Below are 27,537 nucleotides of genomic sequence, written 5' to 3'. Positions count from 1 at the left end.
GACACTGTCTGTAAAGTTCACAGTCAAAACTTAACCAACTCAGGGTCACAATAGAAACTGATAACAAACTTCCCAATATTTTAAGTAGTTTGTGATTTTGTACTGGGCTGCAATCATAGACATCCTGGTTGTAGGCAACAGTTGGGCATGCCTATTAGAATTTAATCATCCACCCAATTTCTCATCTCTTAAAAATCCAATGGTTTTGATTGCATGACTAGATTTCAAAAATAATGCCTTTCTTTTTTTGGAGTCAAAAGGAGAAAACAATCACCAACATAAAAGCAAAGTTAATTGTTTTCATAAAAGTATTTGAGACTTGGCATATATGCCTATGTTAAATACAGATGTAGAACTACATACATAATGACATGTGTATTAGCTGTTTTCCATACGGCAGGTCAATAATAATTGTTTTGCTCTCCTTCACAAATGTTCAGACATATATTCTTAAATACACACACATAAATAAGAATGAAGAATTAGTGCTAATTTTTCAAATAATACATGAAGACCGATGACATTAATATCAAAACAATTATATTCTATGAACTTGTATTTTTTTCCTATCTGTAACCCTTTCTTTCTATTTGGTCCAGGATTGAGGAACTTTTGCATATCATGACCCTTGAACACCTTTAATGCTCAGCCACTGGAAGACACTGGCTGACATCTTTGCTAATGTCATCTTCTCTTAGTGCCTGTTCCTTCTTGCATTCATGCACAAATTATCATTATCTTTTCCTTTATTTTGCTAATTTTCAATATGACTAAAACTATTATTAATCTCTACGAGCCCAACTAGAAGCATTGATATTTATTGGTATTTATGGATAGGAAAATCAGTTCTATGCATAAATAAAATGTCAGTGCCATCCAAAAACACTATGGCAACATGATGACTTTTGAATTCCAGCAAAAAGGAAGTGTGCTAAATGCATTCTGGAAACAATTGTCAGTGTAGTCTGCTAAAAATTTATTTTACACTCTACAGATGTTGAAAAGGAGATGTGTATTTCTCTAGTGGGTCAATACCTTTTAAGGGTTCCTGAATCGCTTCAGTGTAAATTACGACTTTAAGGTGCGGACTGGACTTTGAAGATATATCTCTGTGAGTGACAGCTCTTGTTTCTTCATGTCCTGATCTTTTAGGCAAACCACTCTCTAAAAAGTCATCATTCTGCTTTTGAATATTGCCAATAATCAAGCAGTATGTTTGAATTATTTCACGTAAAATCATCATCTGGATAATTACATTGGAATACTTAAAACTTGAATTTCTGTTTAGCATAAAATACTGCTATTCTACACCAAGAGCTCATTTCCTACAATGGTAACTGTGTGTCTGCCGTTGGAAAAGACTTTACCTATGAGTCTATGCAGTGTCTCGTGTGGCTATAAGGAATAACCACATGCTGTTGACAATTCCTAGGGGCTTTTAGGAAGAAATTTGTATGTAGGACTAAAACAGCAAAAAATGGTTACTTTATTTTTTTCCATTTTATTATTTTATTCATATTACATCTCGATTGTTAGCCCTTCCCCTGTTTCCTCCCATTCTTTCCTCCCTCCCATTTCCCCCCTTCTCCCCTCCCCTATGTCTATGATTAAGGGAGACCTCCTCCCCCTATATATGCTCTTAGAATATCAAGTCTCTTCTTGGTAACTAGCTATCCTTCCTCTGAGTGCCACCAGGCCTCCCCATCCAGGGGACGTGGTCAGAAAAGGGGCACCAGAGTTCGTGTGAGAGTCAGATCTCACTCTCCACTCAGCGGTGGAGAATATCCTGTTTGTCGGCTAGGTCTTGGTAGGGGTTCGAAGCCTACTGCCTATATTCTCCTCGGCTGGTGCCTTAGTTTGAGGAGGACCCCAGGACCCAGATCTGCCTGTCATAAACTTCTTCTTGTAGGTTTCCAGGACCCTGTGGGTCCTACTATTTCCTTATTCTTCCATGTTACTCTTGCCTAAAGTCTCAATAGGATGTCCTCTCCTCTGACCCACTTTCTTGGTAAGTAAAGTTTTTCATGGTACGTATCCCTTGGACTAGTGTTTTGATATAAGTGAGTATATACCATTTGTCTCTTTTTGCTTCTGGGTGAACTCACTCATTATAATTATTTCTAGATCAATCCATTTGTCCACAAATTTCGGAAATTTCTTGTTTTTAATAGCTGAGTAGTATTCCATCGTGTAAATGTACCAGAGACATTAATTCAGTTAGAGGAAAAAATGGGGAAGAGCCTGGGACACATAGGCACAGGAAAACAACTTCCTGAACAGTACACCAACAGCCCAGGCCTTAATGTCAACAATTAATAAATGGGACCTCATGAGGCTGAGAAGCTTCTGTAAGGCAAGAGACACTGTCAGTAGAACTAAGCGACAGCCTACAGACTGGGAAAAGATCTTCACCAACCCTTCATCTGACAAAGGTTTAATATACAAAATATATAAAGAACTCAAGAAATTAAACACCACAAAACCAAACAACCCAATTGCGAAATGGGGCTTGGAACTTAACAGAGAATTCTCAGCAGAGGAATATCAAATGGCCGAGAAACACTTAAAGAAATGCTCATCCTCGTTAGTCATCAGAGAAATGCAAATCAAAATGGCACTGAGATTCCATCTTACACCCATCAGAATGGCTAAGATCAAAAACTCAAATGACACCACATGTTGGCGAGGATGTGGAGAGAGAGGAACACTCCTTCATTGCTAGTGGGAATGCAAACTAGTACAGCCACTTTGAAAAGTTATCTGGCGCTTTCTCAAAAAAATGGGAATAGGGCTTCCTCAAGACCCAGCTATCCCACTCCTTGGAATATACCCAGAAAATGCCCTACCACACAACAGGGACCTATGCTCAACCATGTTCATAGCTGCTTTATACATAATAACCAGAACATGGAAACAGCCTAAGTGTGCCTCAGTAGAAGAATGGACTAAAAATGGTTACTTCAAAGTCAAAGGTATTAGGAGGTTAGTTTTTTTCCCAGTCAATGAGGTCATGCATGGGTTCTTAAGGGGGACAGCTAAGTACACAGATCTGAATTTGAATTTTACCTGTCTGAATTCCAAGGAACAAGAAAGGTTTACTTTTAAAATAAAAAGAGTTACAACAGAGCTCAGTGAACAAAGGTGCTTGTCACCAAACTTGAACTCGATCCAATCCCTGAAACCCACATGGTAAAAAGAGGGTTGTTTTCTGCCAGTCATTCACTGAATTCCGTACACACACTCACACCCACACATGTACCCCCCACACACACACAATGTACCCACACACTCACACACACATGTACTCACACACTCACACACACACATGCACCCACACACTCACACACACAATGTACCCACACACTCACACACACATGTACCCACACACTCACACACACACATGTACCCACACACTCACACACACACACATGTACCCACACACTCACACACACATGTACCCACATTCACACACACACAATGTACCCACACACTCACACACACATGTACTCACACACTCACACACACACATGTACCCACACACTCACACACACAATGTACCCACACACTCACACACACATGTACCCACACACTCACACACACACATGTACCCACACACTCACACACACACACATGTACACACACTTACACCCACACATGTACCCACACACTCACACACACATGTACCCACACACTCACACACACATATGTACCCACACACTCACACCCACACGCTCACACACACACATGTACACACACTCACACCCACACGCTCACACACACACATGTACACACACTCACACACATACATGTACCCACACACTCACCACACATGTACCCCACACTCACACACACACATATGTACCCACACACTCACACACACATGTACCCACACACTCACACACACCATGTACCCACACACTCACACACACATGTACCACACACTCACACACACATGTACCCTCACACTCACACACACACACTCACACACACATGTACCAACAAACTCACACACACACATGTACCCACACACTCACACCCACATGCTCACACACATACTCACACACACACATGTACCCACACACTCACACACACATGTACCGACACACTCACACACACATGTACACACACTCACACACATACATGTACCCACACACTCACACACACATGTACCCACACACTCACACACACACATATGTACCCACACACTCACACACACATGTACCAACAAACTCACACACACATATGTACCGACACACTCACACACACATGTGCCCACACACTCACACACACACATGTACCCACACACTCACACACACACACATGTACCCACACACTCACACACACATGTACCCTCACACTCACACACACACACACTCACACACACATGTACCAACAAACTCACACACACACATGTACCCACACACTCACACCCACATGCTCACACACATACTCACACACACACATGTACCCACACACTCACACACACATGTACCAACACACTCACACACACATGTACCCACACACTCACACACACATGTACCCACACACTCACACACACATATGTACCCACACACTCACACCCACACGCTCACACACACACATGTACACACACTCACACCCACACGCTCACACACACACATGTACACACACTCACACACATACATGTACCCACACACTCACACACACATGTACCCACACACTCACACACACACATATGTACCCACACACTCACACACACATGTACCCACACACTCACACACACACATGTACCCACACACTCACACACACATGTACCCACACACTCACACACACATGTACCCTCACACTCACACACACACACTCACACACACATGTACCAACAAACTCACACACACACATGTACCCACACACTCACACCCACATGCTCACACACATACTCACACACACACATGTACCCACACACTCACACACACACATGTACCGACACACTCACACACACATGTACCCACACACTCACACACACATGTACCCACACACTCACACACATGTACCCACACACTCACACACACTACCCACACACTCACACACACATGTACCCACACACTCACATACACATGTACCCACACACTCACACACACATGTACCCACACACTCACACACACACATGTACCCACACACTCACACACACATGTACCCACACACTCACACACACATGTACCCTCACACTCACACACACACACTCACACACACTGTACCAACAAACTCACACACACACTGTACCCACACACCACACCCACATGCTCACACACATACTCACACACACATGTACCCACACACACACACACATGTACCGACACACTCACACACACATGTACCCACACACTCACACACACATGTACCCACACACTCACACACACATGTACCCACACACTCACACACACATGTACCCACACACTCACACACACATGTACCCACACACTCACACACACATGTACCCACACACTCACACACACACATGTACCCACACACTCACACACACATGTACCCATACACTCACACACACATGTACCCACACACTCACACACACACGTACCCACACACTCACACACACACATGTACCCACACACTCACACCCACACGCTCACACACACATGTACACACACTCACACACATACATGTACCCACACACTCACACACACATGTACCCACACACTCACACACACACATATGTACCCACACACTCACACACACATGTACCAACAAACTCACACACACATATGTACCGACACACTCACACACACATGTGCCCACACACTCACACACACACATGTACCCACACACTCACACACACACACATGTACCCACACACACACACACACATGTACCCACACACTCACACACACATGTACCCACACACTCAACACACTGTACCCACACACTCACACACACATGTACCCACACACTCACACACACATGTACCCACACACTCACACACACACACATGTACCCACACACTCACACACACACACATGTACCCACACACTCACACACACACACATGTACCCACACACTCACACACACATGTACCCACACACTCACACACACACATGTACCCACACACTCACACACACATGTGCCCACACACTCACACACACACAGACACAGACACTCACATCAACTCATATACGTACATTCTCGTACATACTGCATTTGGAAATGAGTTCCTTTGTTTCTTGGTTTTTCGAGACAGGGTTTCTCTGTGCAGCTTTGGTTGTCCCAGACTCACTTTGTAGACCAGCCTGGCCTCGAACTCACAGTGATCCACCTGCCGCTGCCTCCCGAATCCTGGGATTAAAGGCGTGCGTCACTACACCCGGCTCAGTCTCACACACATACTCACACATACATACAGTATATTAATAGATAAATGTAATAAAAGTGTTTTTTTAATTAATACTCACTCGGGTAGCAAAGACTTACCAAGTAAAATTTTCTAAGATCAACGGTTTTTTTCTGTTTTCAGATGTGTGTTGTATGTGATATTAACTTTACATTATTACTGAGTGCAATAGTAACGTATGGAATGTATAGAATAAATGCAAGCAAACATTCTCTTGCTTTTTACTTTGGGGAAATGTGTACATCTCTACGTGGGACTTTTAAAATAAACCATCTGACTACTTGTGCTTTTCAAATGCACCATATCACTACAAGGGAAAAAAATACTTTGATGTGGGCAGAGGCAACTGTGAGGTGAAGAGGCCATGACATAACAGGCAGTTAGCTGTGTGTTACATCTGGGTACCCAGCTGGCAACCAGAATTCTTAAAATGAAATTAAATTGGAGAGGAAATTGTATCTAACCTGTTTCAGGGGAAACTATTTTAACTTGTGAGCAAAGTACTCAGGACTCAAGGATTCCAGCCAAGTGGTTCTAGTATATGAAAGAAAGGTCATGAGCACTGTATTTTCCATGTGTGTAAATATTCCAGTGTTGAGGGTCATCAAATCGTGTCATAAAAACATCAGTGCAGACGGTGTAGAACATCTAGTCAATGTTGTAGGTGTGAGAAACAAGACTGTAAGTGAGCAAAAATGTAAGCCACAATTAGACCCAGAACCCTTCTCAAATACAACTTATAAAAAGGAGTTTTAGAGCTCTAAAACTAAAAAGCAAATTAATTAAATAATTAATTAATTTAAAAATTATTACTTCTTTGGAGCTGGAATGCTTCACAAACATGAGGACATGAATTAGACAGACACATAAACACATGTATGTACATACATGAACGTGGGCACACACATACACACAAGGTCTCCTTCCATAGTATCATAGCTCAAGAGCACAGGGAGTGAACATCAGCAAGCTTTGCCATGGATGAGGGATATTAGGATTGTTAGCACTCTACTCTTGCTATCTGCTCACCGTGAGTGTTGCTGATGAAACACGCAAGGAACATTGTGGGGGAGGAGTAGGTGCTGACACGTTGTGGTTTCCTGGTAAATGGTACTGTGACTTCACTTCTCAGTCTTCACTTTCTAATACTAGAGGCCAGGCATTAGGCTCTATTTGTGTTTTAAAGGGCGAAATAATACAAGTTTACAAAGGAAATAGACCTTTCTGACAGTTGCAAAACAAAAGTTCATGAAATTTTCCTCTGCAGACATTCTCCTTCATTTTCAAAAGTTCCATTTCTTTGACCCATAATCTTTGAGCTGTGACATGTGAAGAGAGTATTGAGATGACCTATGAAGAAAACATAAAACTCAGGAGGACATTATGCCTTCTAAGATGGAAACGCTAATATAGTAAATGTTCAATAAATATTCCTGAGCATATCCTAAAAGGATATTTTTTATAACTTTCAATGTAAATGTAATAACATCTAAATGAATTTAATAATCTCTCTAACTACAAAATATTTATTGTAAATGTGATATGTGTACACCATAGTTTAAAAATAACTTTTATATTTCTACTATCCCAAAATATATTTATTGTGTACAAGTTGGATAAAGTGAATACATTAAAAATATTCTTTAATTTACCTTTTTTAACTAAATATGGGTATTAAATAATTATTTAATAAAAATATCATTATTTACATCAAACATTATTTTAAAAGCAAAGGAGTAGATAATTGAGCATATGTATTTAATAGTCTCACAAATATTCAGTGGGGTTGTTTTCTTTATTTTAACTAAAAATACAAGGAAAAATGAAAAGGTTATTTGTTAGGAATCTGAACCACACGAATGATGCAGTTACCATGTTATTTAATCACAGTTGGGATTCTTTCTCTGCTCATAGCCCTCTCTTTTTGACTAGGCCCATTTGGAACATGTGGCCTATCCCTAATCTCAAAAGAAGATAGTTTCACAGAATAATTAAATGAAACATCTAAAAAAGGATTGATGCCAACCTTTCTTAAAATCTCTGCATGAATAAGGAATATTTCCATCTCTATAAGAAAAACATTGCTCTGATATCAAAATAAGCAAGCCACAAAGGAAGAAGGCCAATGTCTCTAATGATGACAAAGATAGGTAGGCCAATTTTTTTTCAGTAAAATACTAGCAAATTAAATATTGCTCAATATAGAACACAAATAGGATTGTATACCATAATCAAATGGGATACTAAAACATCTCATTGGATAAAAACCAAACAAAATACCACATTATATTTTAAAACATTTATAGAAAAGACTACATGAGCACATCAAAAGACATAAAAAGTCATTTGATGAAAGTTAATATCCTTTCATCCTTTACAAAAACATCTCTGCATATTAGGTATAGAAGGAATATAGCTTAATGTGATAAAGACCATATATGAAAAACTATAGCAAACATCAGACTCAACAGGGAAAAACTGAAATTTTTCCTTTAAGATAAATACAAAACAAGTATGCCACTCAGAGGTCCACCTAGGAGTGGAAAAGACAAGTTTTTCCACTGGACATTATCACACACTCATAAAGCCCTAGGAGCAGTGCTTAGCCACACATGCAGATACTCCTCAACTGCTCAAATTAATAGATGAACTTTTTGAAATTGTACTTCCAAGAGTTACACAAAGCTTCATTTCTTTTTTTAGCAAAGAAATTTAATGGCAAATAACTCATGCTTCTGCTACCTTCATCTTTTATTTAAAATATATCAAGAAACACACATAATATATATGTGTGTGTATTATGCATGTATTTCAAGTCTCTTGGGTGACCTTTAGTTGACTTTTGTCTGAAGAATAATGTAGGTAGGCAGAAGTCATGGTAAAATTCAGAGGTGTGTGTGTGCGTGTGTTTGTGTGTTTGTGTGTGTGTGTGTGTGTGTGTGTGTGTGTGTATGAGAGAGGAGAGAGAGAGAGAGAGAGAGAGAGAGAGAGAGAGAGAGAGAGACAGAGAGAGAGAGAGAGAGAGAGAGAGAGAGAGACAGAGAGAGAGAGAGAGAGAGGCCCTAAAAACATCATTTGTATGCATACAATATCACCTTGTAAAAGAAATGGGCAGGAACTAAAAGGAGATGTGTAGCAGTTTATAAAACATGTGTCAAAATCACCTTTACCATGACAGTTTAGATGAATTAAATCCTCCTCACATCTTATTCCTGTCTCTCTGCTTCAATCTCCACATTGATTTTTTTTTTTTTTTTTTACCAAATAACCTCAGGACTTGAGATAATAAAATTACACCAGAGAAAACACAAATCATCCTCTTTGCTCACTGCCTGGTAGCTTTAGATTTTATCTTTACTTACAATAATTGAAAAAAAGAATTAATCCAAAACATACAACCAATGGTTGTCATCTTCCATCAACTATAATTTTTGCTAATGGATGTAAAATCTAGTTGTTATTCTTTTAATCTGCCGACTAGATGTGAAAATATTATTTTGCGTCCTCTCAGGGCTTGTGGACACTAACAATGCCTACTATTGCACTGTCACTTCCATTTGATGGCAGATTTTTGACAGTGTCTATAATTTATGTACAGAGAAATCGCTTCGTGAAAAAGTCGTGTTGGGCATATGAAGGACATTTTTACTAATTGGTAAAAGCTAAACATCAATATCTCCTAAAAACCCATCCCATTGCTTGCTCTGTGACCTGAGAAGTTTACAATCACTTCCTCAGCATTTACTAGGTAAGAACTTATTTCATACATGTGTGAAAATGCTTTGCTTCTGATTAGAATATTTTCTGTCCTTGTTCTTTATTTTAACAAAAGGTTAGCATCTTTTTTTCTATCCATATCCAAAATGCATGAGGGTTTTGTTTTGTTTCATTTTGTTTTGTTTTGTTTCGTTTTGGATAAGAAGTAATTCCTGTCCATGCCTACAGGAATAGTCAACGTGTAAAACAAGAGCACGATGCATCAACCCACTACTCTTTGATACTAAGTTTCAAATCAAACGTGTGTCTGTCCTTCAGTTCCTGTTGTCACGGAGACAAACAGATAAGAGTTAAGATGAGCATGATCATAACTAACACATGGAAGCCTGCTGTTCTCCAGTAGCTACTGTCCTCGGTACATAAGGCTGCAGTGGCTGCAGGACAGGACAGATGCTGCCGTAACACAGAGCCGACTCTTATTCACTCCAATGCAGAAGAAAAGACCAGTCTTCACTATGAGCAGAAATGGGAGGGGCATCTGCAGACTGAAAGAGCTGCCTCTAAATTGAAACTAAGGAAGGGGGCAAGAAAGAAGGAGGAGATAAGAGAGGGAGGGAGGAGGAAGAGGAAGGAGGGAGACCGGGGATAGGATGGAGGGAAGGAAGGAAGAAGGCAAGTGGGTAGGAAGCTAGGGATTGCCTTCCTCCTACTCAGTAGTAGCACAGCCCTCTACATACACCTTAGTGCTGGCCTTTGTGTTTTCACTTCTATAAACAGAAATGGCTTTCATTGCTCTCATACAAGAGTAGATGCAGCTTTTGATTAGCCTGATGTTTACACAATTCAAACTTCATTATGACAAAGGAGACAGATTATGAATACAAGAGAATGCAGTCTCATAGAAGAGCACTACTCACGGGCCGTGAAGGTCAGCTTTGTAAACCTCAAGTGCAGCTGTCTTCTGTTTCTGATGGATACAAGGCTCCCATCTGGCAAACTGGTCAAATATCTATGGAAGCTCTGCCCTCTCAAGATTTAGAAACCATTGTTGCAGCGTTCTATTACTGCAGGAGACACACAGGGAATGCAGTATCCACGTATCTCCCTCAAACCCGTACATAACTTGGAGTGAGGAATTAGATAATGAAGATACAGGCTGGTAATATCTTCCGTGTGTGTGTGTGTGTGTGTGTGTGTGTGTGTGCGTGCACGCATGTGTGTTCATGTGTGTGTGCACATACGTGCATATGTGCACACATGTGTGTTCATGTGTCTATGTGTGTAGATACACATGTGTGCATTGTAGTTCATAAATATAGTAGGTTAAAAAAAACAAACTAGTGAAGTGCTTGGGTTGGGAAGTGGCCTTAGGAATAAAGCACTTGCCACACCAGCACAAGGATCACCATCACCCACAAAATTCTTGGTATAACACTGTGTGCCTGTTACCCCAGCAAGGGCAGAAGCAGAGACAGATAGACCCGGGACAGACCACCCACAAAATCTTGTCAAAACTCTGGGGTTTGGGTCAATGAGAGACCCTGTCTCCAAAAACAAAAACAAAAAGACAGAGAGCAATAGAGGAAGTTTCCAGATTTCAATTATTCACCTCTGAGTGTGTATACACAGGTACAGGAACACCACACACACACACACACACACACACACACACACATACCGCTTTCCATAAAAAATGAAATATTTCCACTGGTAAATCTATGGTAGATGAGGTAACAACATAAATAAATACCAAATCCTAAAATGTAGTGCTGTTCAGCATGCTACTCTAGAAGCTTCATATGCGGGCATTAAAAATGCTGATACACAGCAGGGTCCCACTAAGGACATGCATGCTGCAAACGAAAAGAAGGAAGCCGCCGATCTGCAGTGTTGGAGCTGGTTTGCTTGTTTTGTTTTGTTCTTTGTTTTTGACACTCGGAACATCTCTTGCCACTCACCATCAGTTATGATCAGCTTGATTACAACGGTTTTTTCTCCTGTGCTGGGCTCAGAGCGGCATCTGTAAAGTCCCGAGTCAGCAGCTATGGCATCACGGATGATGAGGACACTTTGCGTGCTCCCGTGGCTGCAGTTGCTCCATGTTTGTCTTGGGTACTTTGACATGTAACTTGTCCTTTGAGATAGGTCACAGGAGGCTAAGATGTCTACTTGATGGGGCTGGACTTTTTCCCATATGACGTGCTGCACTGGCTGGCTCCTTTGAAGCTGGCAACTAAGTGTGACATTTTGTCCAGGTTCTGCAGACAGGTAGCTATTCGGGGACACTGCTGCTGCAAAACTACCTAAGGGAAAACAAAACAAAACAAAAAGAAGCACATGCTTAGGCAGGTGGGTCAGATGTTCACATACAGAAAGCTGCTCAGAAAGCTACCCTGAACGGATTAGTGTTGTTACCCAATGCAGTTGCTCCAAGAGTAAGTGTTATCTTCACTTTGCATTTTTGTAAGACACAAATGTTTTTCATTAAGGACTTGCAGACAGAAAAAGGATACAATGCAAGCATCTCCTTTAAGTGTTTCTTTGTTAACCAGGCAACAAAGAATGTAACCAGAAACCTTTGTACTTTCTTAGTAATGATCATACCCGGGTCTGAATTTACAAGACTGAACCAGTAACTCCAATTCCAGATTATAATATGAGATGATAGACTAAGGTTTTAACCACTCTTTAAAAAGGCACTACATCATTTCTCATTAGCTACATTCAGTCGTACAGGAATATCGGGTGCATAGGTGGAGACTTGCATGTATATAAATATCTAGTGCCAAAAATACTCTCCCACGTTTCTACCTTCACTCCACCATTTACAGCACAAGTAAGTATCATCAACTGTCTTAATAGTCTCTTGTTGTATGTTCTGGGGACCTTTGTGTGCCTTCTGGAGGTTTGTAAGGTTCAATTTATCTTCAAAGCAACAGGAAAATATAATAGATCTTCTCCATTTGTGGTTTATCTTGGGTGCAGAGCATCTATTGTCACATGAGCTGATATCTTGTGTACTGGGTGCTCAAAGATTTTTGTGTTTAAAACTGTATCCAGTGTTAAGCCCTAGTGCTATGAACATGATAGATTTGACATAACACACATGGACAAATGTCTTGTAGGGTTCTCCATCACTTTTGATTCTGAGACCAGAAAGTTTGTGAACTTAATGCAGATACTAAACTCAAACTTTTATTCCTCTGATCAGAATAGCCCAGAGCCATAGCAGTGAAACTAACTACCAGGTTCTTTCATTCTTTTTTTGTTTGTTTGTTTTTCGAGACAGGATTTCTCTGTGTAGCCTTGACTGTCCTGGACTCACTTTCTAGACTAGGCTGGCCTCGAACTCACAGCAATCCACCTACCTGTGCCTCTCGAGTGCTGTGATTAAAGGCGTGCGCCGCCACACCCAGCTTGGTTCATTCATTCTTTATAGGCAGAAACCGAGAACTCCGATTTGCTTCTCAAGAAAAGAAGAAGCCTGAGCAGTGATGAGATCACAGAGCTTATGAGATGGAAAGAGGAGTATCTACTCATCTGTATCAGCTATGCTCAGTGCAGTCAGAGAACCACGCTGGGGCTTATAAAAGATCAATAGGAAAAAGAGGGAGTGGAGGGAGGAGGGAGGAAATGAGAGCAATGGAAAATAACAAAATGGCAATTTGAAAAAGAGCTCAAGTCCAAAGTATAATAAGATTTGTTGTTCATGTTAAATTAGGACCTTGTATCTCCTGCCACCAAAAACTGGTTGCAACAAGTGGTTCCTGATGTTAAAATTCTTGCACACAGAAAAGCCGCAGCTCTCTAGTGTTTCAGTGTGTGGCCATGAAAGTGTTCAGCAGAGGTAACACTTTGCCCACATAAGAGGCATCCAGAAAATGTTTCATCTCTAGGCTACAAATCAACATAACAGAAGGGGGAAAGGAAAGGGAGGGAATGCAGAAGATGAAAATAATAAGAAATTCAAACGTTATAGGAGAGAAGGGGGAAATTAAAGTTAAGATGGGGGAAGTAACTAGAAAAGAAACTGTGGGAAACAGAAGGAAAATGCTAAATTAGATAATAGCAGTCTGTGATAAAGCACCTTCTGTTTATACACAAGTGGTTCAGGCCTTCAGGAGTAAACAGGTAAAAGCCCTGGTGACGGGGTTTGGTGTTTGTCCTCAGGACTCATTTTCACAACTGCTTTTTCTCAGTCTTTCTAGAGACTTCTCTACTTCCATCTCAGAAGCTGCCTTTAGGCTGTTCTCACTCTGACCTGCTCCTAGGAACAGCTCCATGTCCTTGTCAATTCAGGCACAGAGTGCTGGATTCAGTTACCTGAATTTATATGAAAGACAAATTCATGAAGCACCAGAGGGAGCCAACGTGTTACAGGTCAGGCTCCACACAAGGACCAGGGCCCCTATCTGAAGACTGAAAACAACAGCAGAAAAAATCAGGTTACTGCATGAGAATCATAGGTTCAAGCTTCATGCTGAAAAGAGTATGAGGGGGAAACTAAGCCACACTTGGCAGCTGCTTGTAGCTGCTATGCTCATCCAAGTGGAAGGCTGTCTAAAGTGACACTAAAGATAACAACCAAGAACACCTGACATGAAGAAGTGGGCCCACCACCCTGACACACAGTCAAAGGTGAATCCATTGAAATCAGAGACAAAGCTGTCACAGTTCAGGATCTGGTGGAGGGAGGAAAATGGGGTGGAAGGGAGTCTGATTTTGAGTCCCCACATAAAAAAAAACAGTAATAATAGAATCCCATTGATTCCATACTTATAATTCATCCACAAAGCAGTTTTTAAATGAACATTAAATACTGTTGTCAATAACATTTATTGATACACTCAACTTTAAAAGTGACTTTCTGTCATGATTATAGATCATTAATTTAAAAATTAATTCTGTGCCTTATGCTATTTTCTAAGTATTGCTCCACCTCTTTCACTGCTGTACAAGCCTATCCCACACTCTGCACTTGGACAGCTTGTCAACATCTCCCAGTGATATATGGCAGTTTCTACCAGAATGGCAACACTCTCTCTAGGAGGAGGCACAGGAGGTCTGGGGTTATAGAGGGCAGGAAAACAACTACTGCATCAGCAGAGAGCTCTAGAGTTAGTGCTTTCTTGAGTTGGCACTGATGTTTGGGTGCTGAGCTGCTGGATGAGGTAGCTTTCTTTGAGTCACCCCTGTTCCTGTAAATGATCCCTTACCCATATTTCTGTTGGTTACCTCAAAAAATCTCATTGCTTCACCAATTTTGATGTCAGTCCATCATGAGAGTCCTATTTGGGGTGAATAGATATGGGTGTGTCATGTCACCCAGAAACAGACTGCTTTAACACCCAGTAACTTCACAGAACCTGAGGTATCTGCATACTCACTTCCCAAGCCATACAACTCTGCCTTAGCCCCAAGATCTACCCTTGCCAGAAAGAGGGCAATCAATATTATTTTTTAGTACAAAATCAATTTGCATCCCACATTGCTGTAGTATATTTTGCCTTTGGGTTGTTTTGGATAGCATTGACTTCTGCAATAATTCTCATATTAAGAAATATATTCAGCTTAAGGTGTAGAGCAAAGTCTCCCAGAGCAGAAACCAGGTCATCTGCCAGTTCCAGGGAAGAACTCCCTGACCCCCAGGTGACCTATAATCACTCAGCAACTATCCACTCTCAATGACCAGTGAAGGACACCAAAGCTACCAGTCAACATCAGAGATAGCAAGATAACTAAAGGACAGTGTAAGAACACAAACAACAAAAACCAAAACAACTCGGCATCTCCAGATCCCAGCTATTCGAAAAAAAAGCTACCCTGAAAACTCAAACACAATCGAAATACAAGAAAATGACCTCAAATCGTTAGTAATGAAGATGATAATGAAGGAAACTAATAAAGTCCGTAATCAAATGCAGGAAGATGCAGCCAAACAGGTGGAAGACATAAAAGGGGTCAATAGAGAGGCACTGGAAAAAATTCATGAAAATACAAACAGCCAGATGAAGGAAATCAATAAAAGTGTTCAAGATCTGAAGATGAAAATGGAAACAGTGATAAAGGTACAGACAGAAGAAAAATGGGATCGAGAGGCCTTAAAGAAGAAAGCAAGCAACACAGAGGTGCCCTCTCTAACAGGATCCGAGAAACAGAGGAACAAATCTCGGGACTTGAAGATACAATCTTAGAACTCGAAGAAATATATTTAAGATTTTGTGGGCAGATTGGTGTTCTCCTTCTTCCACTAGGAGTCTTGTTTAGTTACGGGGTGTCCTCTTCTGTCTCCATGGCCCCTGCTAACTGGGAGTCTCAGCTACAATCACCCCTCATATTCTTCCAGAGGCCTAATCTGACATAGGTCTCTAGTTTGTAATAGAGATGCCCTCACCAAGTTTATCTTTTCTCAGGAAAAACTTCAATGCAAGAACTTCAATCGAAACTTACCCTGCCTACAAGATGTGCAGGGATAAAGATAGAACAGATATAGCAGAGATTGAGGGACTGTTCAACCAACACCTGGCCCAAACCAAGACCTACCCCATGGAAGAGCCAACCCCTGACACTATTAGCAATACCCTGCTATGACTGTAGACAGGAGCCTAGCAAAGTTGTCCTCTGAGAGGCTCCACCCTGCAGCAGCTTGAAACAGATGCTGAGACTCAGTCAAACATTGGGCGAAGCACACAGAGTCTAGTGGAAAAGTTGAGGGAAGGATAAAAGGACCCAGATGTGACAAGAGGTCCACAAAAAGACCAATAGAGCCAAAACCTGTGAGTCTGAATCACCAACCAAGAACCATGCATGGACTGGACCTTGGTCCTCTACACAGATGTAGCTGATGGGCAGCTCTTGCTTCATGTGGGTAAGGGGAGTGGAGGCTGTCTCTGAAATGGACGCTGTTGCTTGCTTTTTGATCACTTCCCCCTATTGGGACTGCCTTGCCAGGCCACAGGGGAAGAAGACATATTCAGTCCTGATGTGACTTGATACCTGGGATGCGTGGGTAGGATGGGCTCCCCTTTTTCCAAGGAATAGGGGAGGAAAGATGAGGGGGAATGGGGGACTGGGAGGAGAGGAGGGAGGAGGCTACAACAAAATGTAAGGTGAATAAATAAATTAATTAATTAGTAAAAAAAGAAATACATTCTGCTGTGAACAATCACATGCTGGATTGGCAAAAGCAAGCAAGTGAGCAAAGTATCCCGCTGGTTTCTGCACAGCTGACAAATGGGTGCATCCCTGGTTTAGGAAAAGCCCCAAGGCTTTTTCCTCAGGACTGTTCATCAATGCTATAATGCCTTTCCATGTTTGTCTCATATACCCGACATGGTGGAGACCCTCACTGCCTATAGTATCATAATATTCATCCATAGGTGCTACTCTCTCTGTTGGGCAGATTTCCTACAGATAATTTTATAATTCCTGTCAGTGATTTTTAAATAGATTCAAATAACTTTAAACCCTCCTGCAATATCGAAAAAACTGTTAGGACCTCTATGAACCTCCATGTGAATTGCTCAAAGAAGGAAAACAATATTGAAAAAAATTATATCAAGGAAATACATTCATTCTAGGTTTAGTCTAAGAATAAGGCCCAGGTGTATACCATGGTAAGAAAGACCATATGACTATAGAAACAAAGAATCAATGGTTATCTATACAAGACAAGACAGACACCTGTTTCTCAGAAAAACCTTGACATAAAAACTCTTTTTTTTTATAATATCTAAAGTATTTAATATTTATACCATAACATTAAGTAATCCTAAAACAGTTTCAGTAACTAAGGAAGCTTAACTCAGCACTATGCTGTAAATATATATCCCTGAATTTGACACAATCATAGTTGGAATCTGATTGTACCCATACACTTTGAGTATTTATTTTATTCCCTATCCCTTGGAATAATGAAGATTTCAGGTATCTTAAGACTTCATGGGTCTGGTTGGCTAAAGCATGTGTTGGCCTTTGAAAACTGTATCCATTTCCAGTTATTGCGTGGTATCTTGCTTCCTGGCCTATTATCAGGAGAGAAGTCTGTGCCTCATACTTCCACATAAATGAACCATGTTAGGTCTTCAATAAAATAATCAACTGAAATCCTTCTAATAACATGAACCAAATTAGAAAGTAAGCCTTCCCTCTTTATCATTGTTTGCATGAGAGCATTTTGATCAATACAACACAAAAGTAATTAGGAGAAATGTCTACTACTAAACCAAACAAAATAAACCAAAAAAAAAAAATATTTAGCCACCTGCATCCCTTAGAGCCATTATGGCACTGTATACACATTCAGAACCCAATTACATGTGACTTGTTGTATATGATGTCTTCGATGCATTTAACCCAGAATGTACCTAAAGCCTTTAAGTTCTGTACTTCATAACATTAAGTTTTTATAGATAAAAGCAAATTGTTGTTTCATAGACTCTTGTATTTCTCTTTTTAATAATGTAAAAATACTCACTTATATCTGCATACTAGCCCAAGGGGCATGTCCCACGAAAGCCTTCACTTACCAGGAAACTGGGACAGAGGGGAAGGCATCCTATTGGGACTCTAAATGAGAGACGCATGGGAGAACAGCAAAATAAAAGGATCCAGAGGGTCCTAGAAATCTACAAGTAGAACAATATGATAGGCAGATTTGGGCCCAGGGGTCCCGCTCAAACTAAGGCACCAGCCAAGGACAATACAGGAGGTAAACTTTAAACCCCTTCCCAGATCTAGCCAATGGTCAGAATATTCTCCACAGTTGAGTGGAGAGTGTGATACGACTTTCTCACGTACTCTGGTGCCTCACATTTGACCATGTCCCCTGGAGGGGGAGACCTGGTGGCACTCAGAGGAAGGACAGCAGGTTGCCAAGAAGAGACTTGATACCCTATGAGAATATATAGGGGGATGTAATCCCGCTCAGGAACAGTCATAGGGGAGGGGAATAATGGGAAAATGGGGGGGGGGGAGGAATGGGAGGATACAAGGGATGGGATAAACATTGAGATGTAACAAGAATAAATTAATTAAAAAAAAAAAAAAAACTCTTGTTTTGAACACATAACATAGATTGCTTTTGGTAGGATGGCCATTTTTACTATGTTAATTCTCCCAATCCATGAGCAGGAAGAACATTCCATCTTCTCAGGTCATCTTCAATCTCTTTCTTCAGAGTTTTGAAATTTTTTTTCAAGCAAGTCCTTCACTTGCTTAGTTAGAATAACTCCTAGATATTTTATATTGCTTGTGGCTAATGTGAAGGGTGTGGTTTTTCTAATTTCTTCCTCTGCAAGCTTGTCATTTGTGTATAGGAAGGCTACAGACTTTTTTGAGTTAATTTTGTATCCAGCCAATTTGCTGAAGGTGTTTATCAGCTTTAGGAGTTCTCTGGTGGAATTTTGAGGGTCACTTATGTACACTATCATATCATCTGCAAATAGGGATAATTTGACTTCCTCCTTTCCCATTTGGATACCCTTGATCTCCTTTTGTTGTCTTATTGCTCTGGCTAGAACTTCGAGTCCTATATTGAAGAGATATGGAGAGAGTTGGCAGCCTTGCCTTGTTCCCGATTTTAGAGGAATTTCCTTGAGTATCTCACCATTTACTTTGATTTTGGCTATTGGCTTGCTGTATATAGCCTTTATTATGTTGAGGAAAGTGCCTTGTATCACCAATCTCTCTAAAATGAGTGTTGGATTTTATCAAATGCTTTCTCTGCATCTAAAGAGATGATCATGTGGTTTTTTATTTTCAGTTTGTTTATATGGTGGATTACATTGATGGATTTCCATATATTAAACCATCCCTGCATGCCTGGAATGAAGCCTACTTGGTCATGAAGAATGAGACCTTTGATGTGTTCCTGTATTCGTTTTGCAAGTATTTTATTTAGTATTTTCGCATCGATGTTCATAAGAGAAATTCGTCTGAAATTCTCTTTCTTTGTTGAGTCTTTGTGAGGTTTAGGTATCAATGAGACTATGGCCTCATAGAATGAATTTGGTAATGTTCCATCCATTTCTATCTTTTGGAGTAGCTTGAAGAGTATCGGTATTAGCTCGCCCTTGAAGGTCTGGTAGAATTCTGCACTGAAACCATCTGGCCCTGGGCTTTTTTTTTTTTTTGGTTGGGGGACTATCAATGATTACTTCTATTTCTGTAGGGGAAATGGGACTATTTAGCTTGTTTATCTGTTCTTCACTCAAGTTTGGCACGTGAAACTGATCAAGAAAATCATCCATTTCTCTTAGATTTTCAAATTTCCTGGCGTATATTTTTTCAAAGTAGGATCTTATGATTCTTTGAATTTCTTCAGTGTCTGTTGTTATGTCTCCCTTTTCATTTCTGATTTTGTTGATTTCAATACTGTCTCTCTGCCTTTTAGTTAGTTTGGCTAACGGTCTGTCTATCTTGCTGATTTTCTCAAAGAACCAGCTCTTGGTTTTGTTGATTCTTTGTACTGTTTCTTAGTTTCTAATTTGTTAATTTCAGCCTTGAGTTTGATTATTTCCAGACGTCTACTCCTTTTGGGTGTTTCTGCTTCTTTTTTTTTTTTCTAGGGCTTCCCGTTGTGTCATTAAGATGCTTATGTGCGATGTTTCCAATTTCTTTTTAAAGGCACTTAGTGATATGAATTTTCCTCTTAGCACTGCTTTCAATGTATCCCACAAATTTGGGTATGTTGTTCCTTCATTTTCATTGAATTTCAGAAACTCCTTGATTTCTTTCTTTATTTCTTCCCTGACCCAGGTGTCATTTAGCAGAGAGTTGTTTAGTTTCCACGTACATGTAGGCTTTTTGTTATTTCTGTTGTTGTTGAATTGCAGCCTAAGAGCATGGTGATCTGATAGGATACAAGGTATTATTTCAATCCTCTTGTATCTGTTGAGGCTTGCTTTGTGACCTACGATGTGATCAATTTTGGAGAAGGTTCCATGGGGTGCAGAGAAGAAGGTATATTCTTTCTCGTTTGGGTGAAAGGTTCTATAGATATCTCTTAGATCTATTTGACCCATGGCATTGGTTAATGATGTTATTTCTCGGCTTAGTTTCTGTTTCAATGACTTATCCTTCAGTGAGAGTGGGGTGTTGAAGTTTCCCACTATTATTGTGTGGGAATCAATGTGTGGTTTAAGCCTTTTTAGCAGATCTTTTACAAATGTGGGTGCCCTTGTATTGGGAGCATAGATGTTCAGAATTGTGATGTCATCTTGGTTGACTTTACCTTTGATGAGTATGAAGTGTCCTTCCTCCTCCCTTTTGAATAATTTTGGTTGCCGCTGGTGCCGCTGCTGCTGCTGCTGCCTCTGCCGCTGCTGCTCAGATCTGAGAAAATCCGTGCTCCTCCCGTGTGCAGAGGCATGCAGGTCCTCCGCACCCTGGTCCCTCCAAACCGCGGAGCACTCCTGCTGCCGTGGTGTGGGGACCTTGGTGTTCCTGGTTCAGAAATCTGTGCAATTCCCTGAATTGTTCACTGGAGCTTCTAAACACGGTCCACACTACTCCCCGCCGTCTTGGATCTCCTGTATATATTCTTGAATAAGGTAATTTTTCAAACATGTTACCCAGGACATAAATAAAGTTGTTGTTGGTTAATTGGAAATTTACTACATTCATTGTCCACCAGATATGTCTGTCTGTCTATGTCTTTATGTATTTTTATGAATGATCTGTGGGACCTCCCTATGTTTGTGTAAAAGTATGGTATTTCTTTTTCTTTTTCTTTCTTTTTTTTTTTTTTTTTTTTTTTTTTTTTTTTTTTTTGTAGTGACAAGTGTCCCAAATAACCTGAAAGTTTAAGAGTTAAAGTACAGAGAGAAACGCTAAAAGCAACCAGCTCATAGCCTAGAGCAAAAGCCTTTGGATCTTCTTTCTTGCTGACTCTGCTGTCCCTCCTCAGCATTCCTGGACCCCTATGGATGTAAAAGCTTTGGAGTTTTTTTTTTTTACAATATTCAAAATAACATTTTATGCCAAAATAAAGAATTCTACACAAAGATAAGATACATCTGAAATTCATAAAGAGACACTTATGTTTCTAAGAAATAGAGTGAGGCCAAAACAACGGGGCTTCATTCTAACCGAGCTTTTTACAAAGCTACAAAGAACTGAGAAAAGTGTTATGTGACACCTTGGGAAGGCAACGCATGTGACTACACAAAACTCAAACTTATGGCAACAATAACAAAATAAATAAATAGAAATAAACAAATGATGGAGGAGGAACTTACAAGTTCAAAAAGACCAAATGTGTGGTTTAAAAAGCAGAATATTGATACAATAGAGAAATGTAAAATAGATAAAATCTAATAAAAGAGAGTATGGAAACTATAGAATAATAATAATGAGGTCAAGCTTGATAGTTGGGCAAGCTTAAAAGAGGTACATGGGATGTTATCTTACAGTTATTTCTGAAATGACTAAGGAAATGCCATCCTGTTTTGACTCCACTTTGTGTTTGCTCAGATGTTCTTAGCAGGCTACCCTGCTCCCCACCACAGCCATGTCTGCCTTGGCAACACATTTGATATTTTCATGGCCTTAACCATGGTCCAGATGTATTAACCCAAATCATTAAAGTAAAATAATTAGAAAAATATGAGTAAAAATGGCATGTTGTATCTAAAATAGTTACTCTGCTCTGCAAGGAATGAACATTACATAGTTACTCCGACCCTCATCTAACTTTGGGGTGAAATATGGTCCTTGTAGTTTTTGTCTTTAAAAATTCTGAACCCCTGAGTTTGGATGCTAAGAGATTTTTCAGAGGCACAAGCCCGCTCTTGGTCTGGCCACTAGTAAAAAGGACTTAAACCTTCTAATCTGTTTGATTAGTGTGGTTGTCAATAACTATCTTATAAGGATCATTCCATTTATAATGAAATTTTCTTAAATAAAGATCTAAAACTACATGTTCAATAAAGTTTAGAAACCCAGACAACTAAGCTAGTGGGACGCATTTGATTTGTACAGGCCTATAACATTCCCTAGCTTTCATTTTTGTTGTAACAATGTAATCGAGTAATAAAATAATGAGGTTGTTTCACAAATGGGAGCATCTTAACTTACAAAACGCTATGTTTGTATCTGACAGAATGCAAGTCACACAATTTTCATTTTATTCTTGGGTCCTTGCATATTTTTATGCCAAAATATTTCCACTTCTAACAGTCTCCTTTCTTTTTCACCCCTGTTTCTAACTAGACTCCTTTCACTCATCTCTGAGTGGAAACTTCTCCCCCACTGAGAGCCAACTGCGACCTGTGCTTTACTTCCCAATGGTCCAACCGCTTTTACTCTCCCTTATTTATTCAAATTTCTGCAAGGTGTGGTTCCCCTGTGTTCTCATGGTTCAAAAGTACTTCATGCAGTTAGCCTCCACTTCTACCAGTACTACAGATGTCACCTGTGCCCTTGACACTAAATGTTAGAGGCCCAGCCTTCTGTAAAGTCCCACCCTACCTAGCTGGTGTCTATATTTTCCTGCTTCCACTCTCTGAACTTCCTCCCATCTCCTTTAGAACTTGCTCCTCTTTCTCATCTTTCTCTCTCTGAATGTCATTCTGTATTTACCATCCTCAGGTGTTCTTTCCTTCCCTCACTTCTCCCCCTCCCTCCTGTGCAAGCAAGGTATAAATCAACATCTTCCCACTTGCTCAGATGTCTCCATTGGTTTCCAAAGCACAAGACAATAACTTGTTCTTAAGATGCTTAAAATAGACTAATTGTTAAACAGCCCAGAATTGCCCCAAGCCATCTGTAGTAGCTATTATTACACCAGCTAATTAGAAGTTAAAACTAGTGTCTTCATGTATTCCCATGCTTTTCCAGTCTGTGAAGACGCACAATGGTACTCCTTTCTAAAACCGAACATTGACTGCATGATGACTAAGGAAGTGCTGTACAGTGACCTGAAATACAATGCGCCAAAACAAGCAGTCACAATAAATAAACAAGCAAACACACCAATTTCTAATTAAAAGCAGGGTCCCAGAAGTGAGTGTCCAGAAAGTAGAAATGAAACGTTTGTAAGATTAACCAAATGTGAAGTGTGGGAGGATGCAGACAGGGTACAGGAAGGAGGACAGACCCCAAAGACTAAGTTTCCCTCAAAGTAGCTTCACCTCCCTCCCTCTTCCTGTGACTAAGGCCTGAAAAAGTGAGTTGTGGCAGACCCCTAACTGAAGTTTAGCAACTTTTGGAACAAACAGGAACCTGTGGCCTAAAACATGTCAATATCTCAGCGCTGTAGCAAGCCAGCTCCCAATTGCTTCTGTAAAAACACTGCAGTGTGTTCATTTCAAAAGCGCAAAATGATGAGTAGATTGGACACTTTTTCCTTTAAAATGTTCCAGTGCTCCCGACAACTAAGTTAGGGGTGAGTTGAATGTGTTCCACCAAATGCATATGGCAAAGTTCTTGCTCAGCCTTCACCAGCACATACAGTGGTTTAGAATGGGGGCCATTGTTGATGCAATTAGTTAAGATGAAGTCATGCTGCAGTTGATCAACCTTTATCCAATATGACTGGGATATTGGGGAAATGCGGACAGTGATGTGCAGAGGAAGGATGCACGAGAGGATGAAGGCAGTTATGGGTGGAGTACCACAAGCCAAGTAACAATTGAGGGATGGGGAGAGGCCTAGCACAGCTGTCATTGGAACCTGCCTGCTGACATTGGTACCACACACTTCCAGCTTTTCATCCACACCATAATACTCTCCGTAGCACTAGTCGCTGCTGCTGTATCAGTAACTTGGGACTACCTTTGGGTAATATGAGCTTCACCAGCCTCGTGTGAAGTAGTCAGGACACTGTTCAGAAAAGCAACGGTCTCTGTAGGCTACACCATGAAATACCATTTACAGTTCAGGTAAAAGGTAAAGGAACCAAGCAAGACTAAAATGAGCTAAAAGAGTGCTGAGAAGCAAGGATAGTGGGGGAGGATGGGAGCTACTATCAAGAGATAAAATCTAGCCCGACAGAGTCATCCCAAAGGCAGGTCAGACAGGGACAGTTGTCTCGTTGGAGCAAAAGAGATCATTCCTGAATGATGAATCAGGGACTCAACCAGAAATCACAAATAAAGTGAAGATTTGCATTAAGGCCAGAACGCACTGCACCTGTCCAAGCCCCAGACATAAAACAGCTTGGCAGAGCTGATTCACACCTCCCAGGAGTCTAAGAAGTGATGCAGGCTTCAGCCCCAGCCTTAGGTATCAAAGATGCTCCCCCTGGCAGTGTCAAGGAGCCCCTTTGTCTAGAGAGCTTTGTCTGAAGGTAACAAGGATCTGCACGTTGTAACTGCTACTCAGACTCTAACGGTAACATTGAGTCTCTTGTCATGCAACCTGGACATAATGCTATTAATATCAGTAGCACAAAGTTTGCTGAAGCACATTAAAAAAGTCCAACTTTTCAAAAAGTCTGCATTTCTTTATCCCATCCAGAAAAACAAATAATGGGGTACAATAATTTTAAGCAGTATATTTCTGAGGCCTTTTAAAACAGAAAGATATTACAGTCCAAGAGCTTCCAGTTTTTCTACTAAAATATTACCAAGAGTCTCCAACATTTAAGAATCAAATATTGTCTTTCTGTATAAGAAATTTTTTAACAGAAACAAAAAAGGTATTGGTATGTTAATTTTCTCTTAAATCATTTCCTCAGAGAGAGAGAGAGAGAGAGAGAGAGAGAGAGAGAGAGACTGGAATACACTAAGCATTTTATCTGATATAGTTAAAAACATATGTGTGCAGCTCATAACAGGATGTCTCCTTCAAATCTGCCCCCCCCCCGAGTTCAGAGAACCTCTGGATGGAAGATACCAGGAGAACAAGGCCCTCTAAAAAACTGTGCAAAGCCCATATGAACTCACAGAGTTGGAAGCAGCATTCACAGAGCCTACCTGGGTCTGCACCAGGTCCTCTGCATATATCCTGCAGGCAGGTGTCAGTTTAGTGTTTTCATGAGATTCCTGAATGTGTGAATGAGTGGGTACCTGACTCTTGTGCCTTCACTTGGGCTTTTTAAATTTTTCTGTTGTCTTAGCCTGTCCAACTTCATTATGATGGCTTTCATTTTATCTTGTCATATTTATTTTGCTGTGTTTTGTTGTTATCTTTTAGAAACCTCGTATTTTTCTAGTGAGAAACAGAAAGGATGTGGATCTAGATGTGAAAGGAGGAACTGGAAGGAGCAGAGGGAGGGGAAATTGTATTCAGACAATATCATCATAGGAGAAAAGAATCTAAGGCTAACAAAACGGGAAACATGTATGTGTAGAATGTGAACATATTCACATGTGTGTACAAGTGTGCATGCATGTGCATGCCCATGTGTATAGAGAACTGAGGTTAACATCATATGCCTTCATTGATCAGCTTATATTTTTAGACATATTCTGTCTCTAACTGAACCTGGCACTTGATGGTTCTGCTAGACTGGATAACCAACAAGGGAGCCTCCTTCCCAACCTCTCCATGGCTAGGATTACAGACATGGGTTCCACAGAATCACTTTACTGAAAACCCATCCCTCCAGCTATGATTTGCAGGGCATTTTAAAGTAACATGATCAGCTTTGAATAAGCCTTTACTTATATGACAGCATTAAATGCATGGCATATGCTAACATACTGAGTTTCTGCAGAAAAGCCACCCAGCTGTTCATGGTAGAGTCCTTCTCACCTGGTAGGAGGGTGTGGAGGCACAGGGAACCACTGAAACCAGCGTTAGCTTCTTGTATCACAATAAAGACTTACAGGGACATCTGGAGTTTTCTTTCTCCCTGCATGGAGGATGAATTTCATAGAGACACACAGGACCTAAGATATCCTTAGATCCTAAATATCTTACTTTCTGATGCCTTAAATGATATAATTAGGACTCAACACCTGTCCTTATCCTTATTAAAATGCGTGTGATAGTTTCAGTTCCCAGAAGGCGCCTGTGTGAAATTGTCCGTTAGATATTTTTTCAAGCACAAGTAAATAAGCAGGTTCCCACAGACAAGGGCGCAGAACAGACTTACTGTAGCAAAGGGGAGCGGCAAGGCCAGGAGCCAGCCTTGTCCCACTAATGCTACCAGGGGTGTGTGCAGAAAAGTGAGCACCTGTAAGTACACTGTGGGACTCCCGCAGGAGGAAGGGGTACAGGTAGGGTGCAACAGAATTGACTGTGCGCCTGCCTCCTTCCTTCCTTTTTTCCTTCTTCCCTTTTCTCTCCTTCCCCTCTTCTCTCTCTTCATTCTTACTCCCTCCATGCCTCCCTCCAATGTCCCCTCCCATATTCATTAAGCAAAGACAGTAGTTGCCCTTAAAGATTTGCCATAGGGGCCTGAATATCTACAGGAACTCCTGTGAGTTCCGTTAGGTGTCTCTCCACTGACTGGGGCTCAGCAATGTCTGTGAAAGGTTAATAGACATTTTTGC

The 27,537-nt window shown here is 40.6% G+C and overlaps 1 protein-coding gene across 1 annotated transcript in view; it reads right to left on the bottom strand.

Annotated features, from left to right (window-relative positions):
- Cd226 (CD226 molecule) overlaps positions 1–27,537 on the bottom strand; it is an 88,286-nt gene that overhangs the window by 13,034 nt on the left and 47,715 nt on the right. The window contains exon 4 of the mRNA XM_051163893.1: positions 12,055–12,399. Within this exon, the coding sequence (XP_051019850.1) occupies positions 12,055–12,399 (345 nt within the window). The remainder of the gene's footprint in view (positions 1–12,054; positions 12,400–27,537) is intronic.

This window comes from Acomys russatus, chromosome 20 (assembly GCF_903995435.1).
Source record: "Acomys russatus chromosome 20, mAcoRus1.1, whole genome shotgun sequence".
In the NCBI taxonomy this organism is placed as follows: domain Eukaryota; kingdom Metazoa; phylum Chordata; class Mammalia; order Rodentia; family Muridae; genus Acomys; species Acomys russatus.
This window is presented reverse-complemented; position numbering and strand designations above follow the sequence as displayed.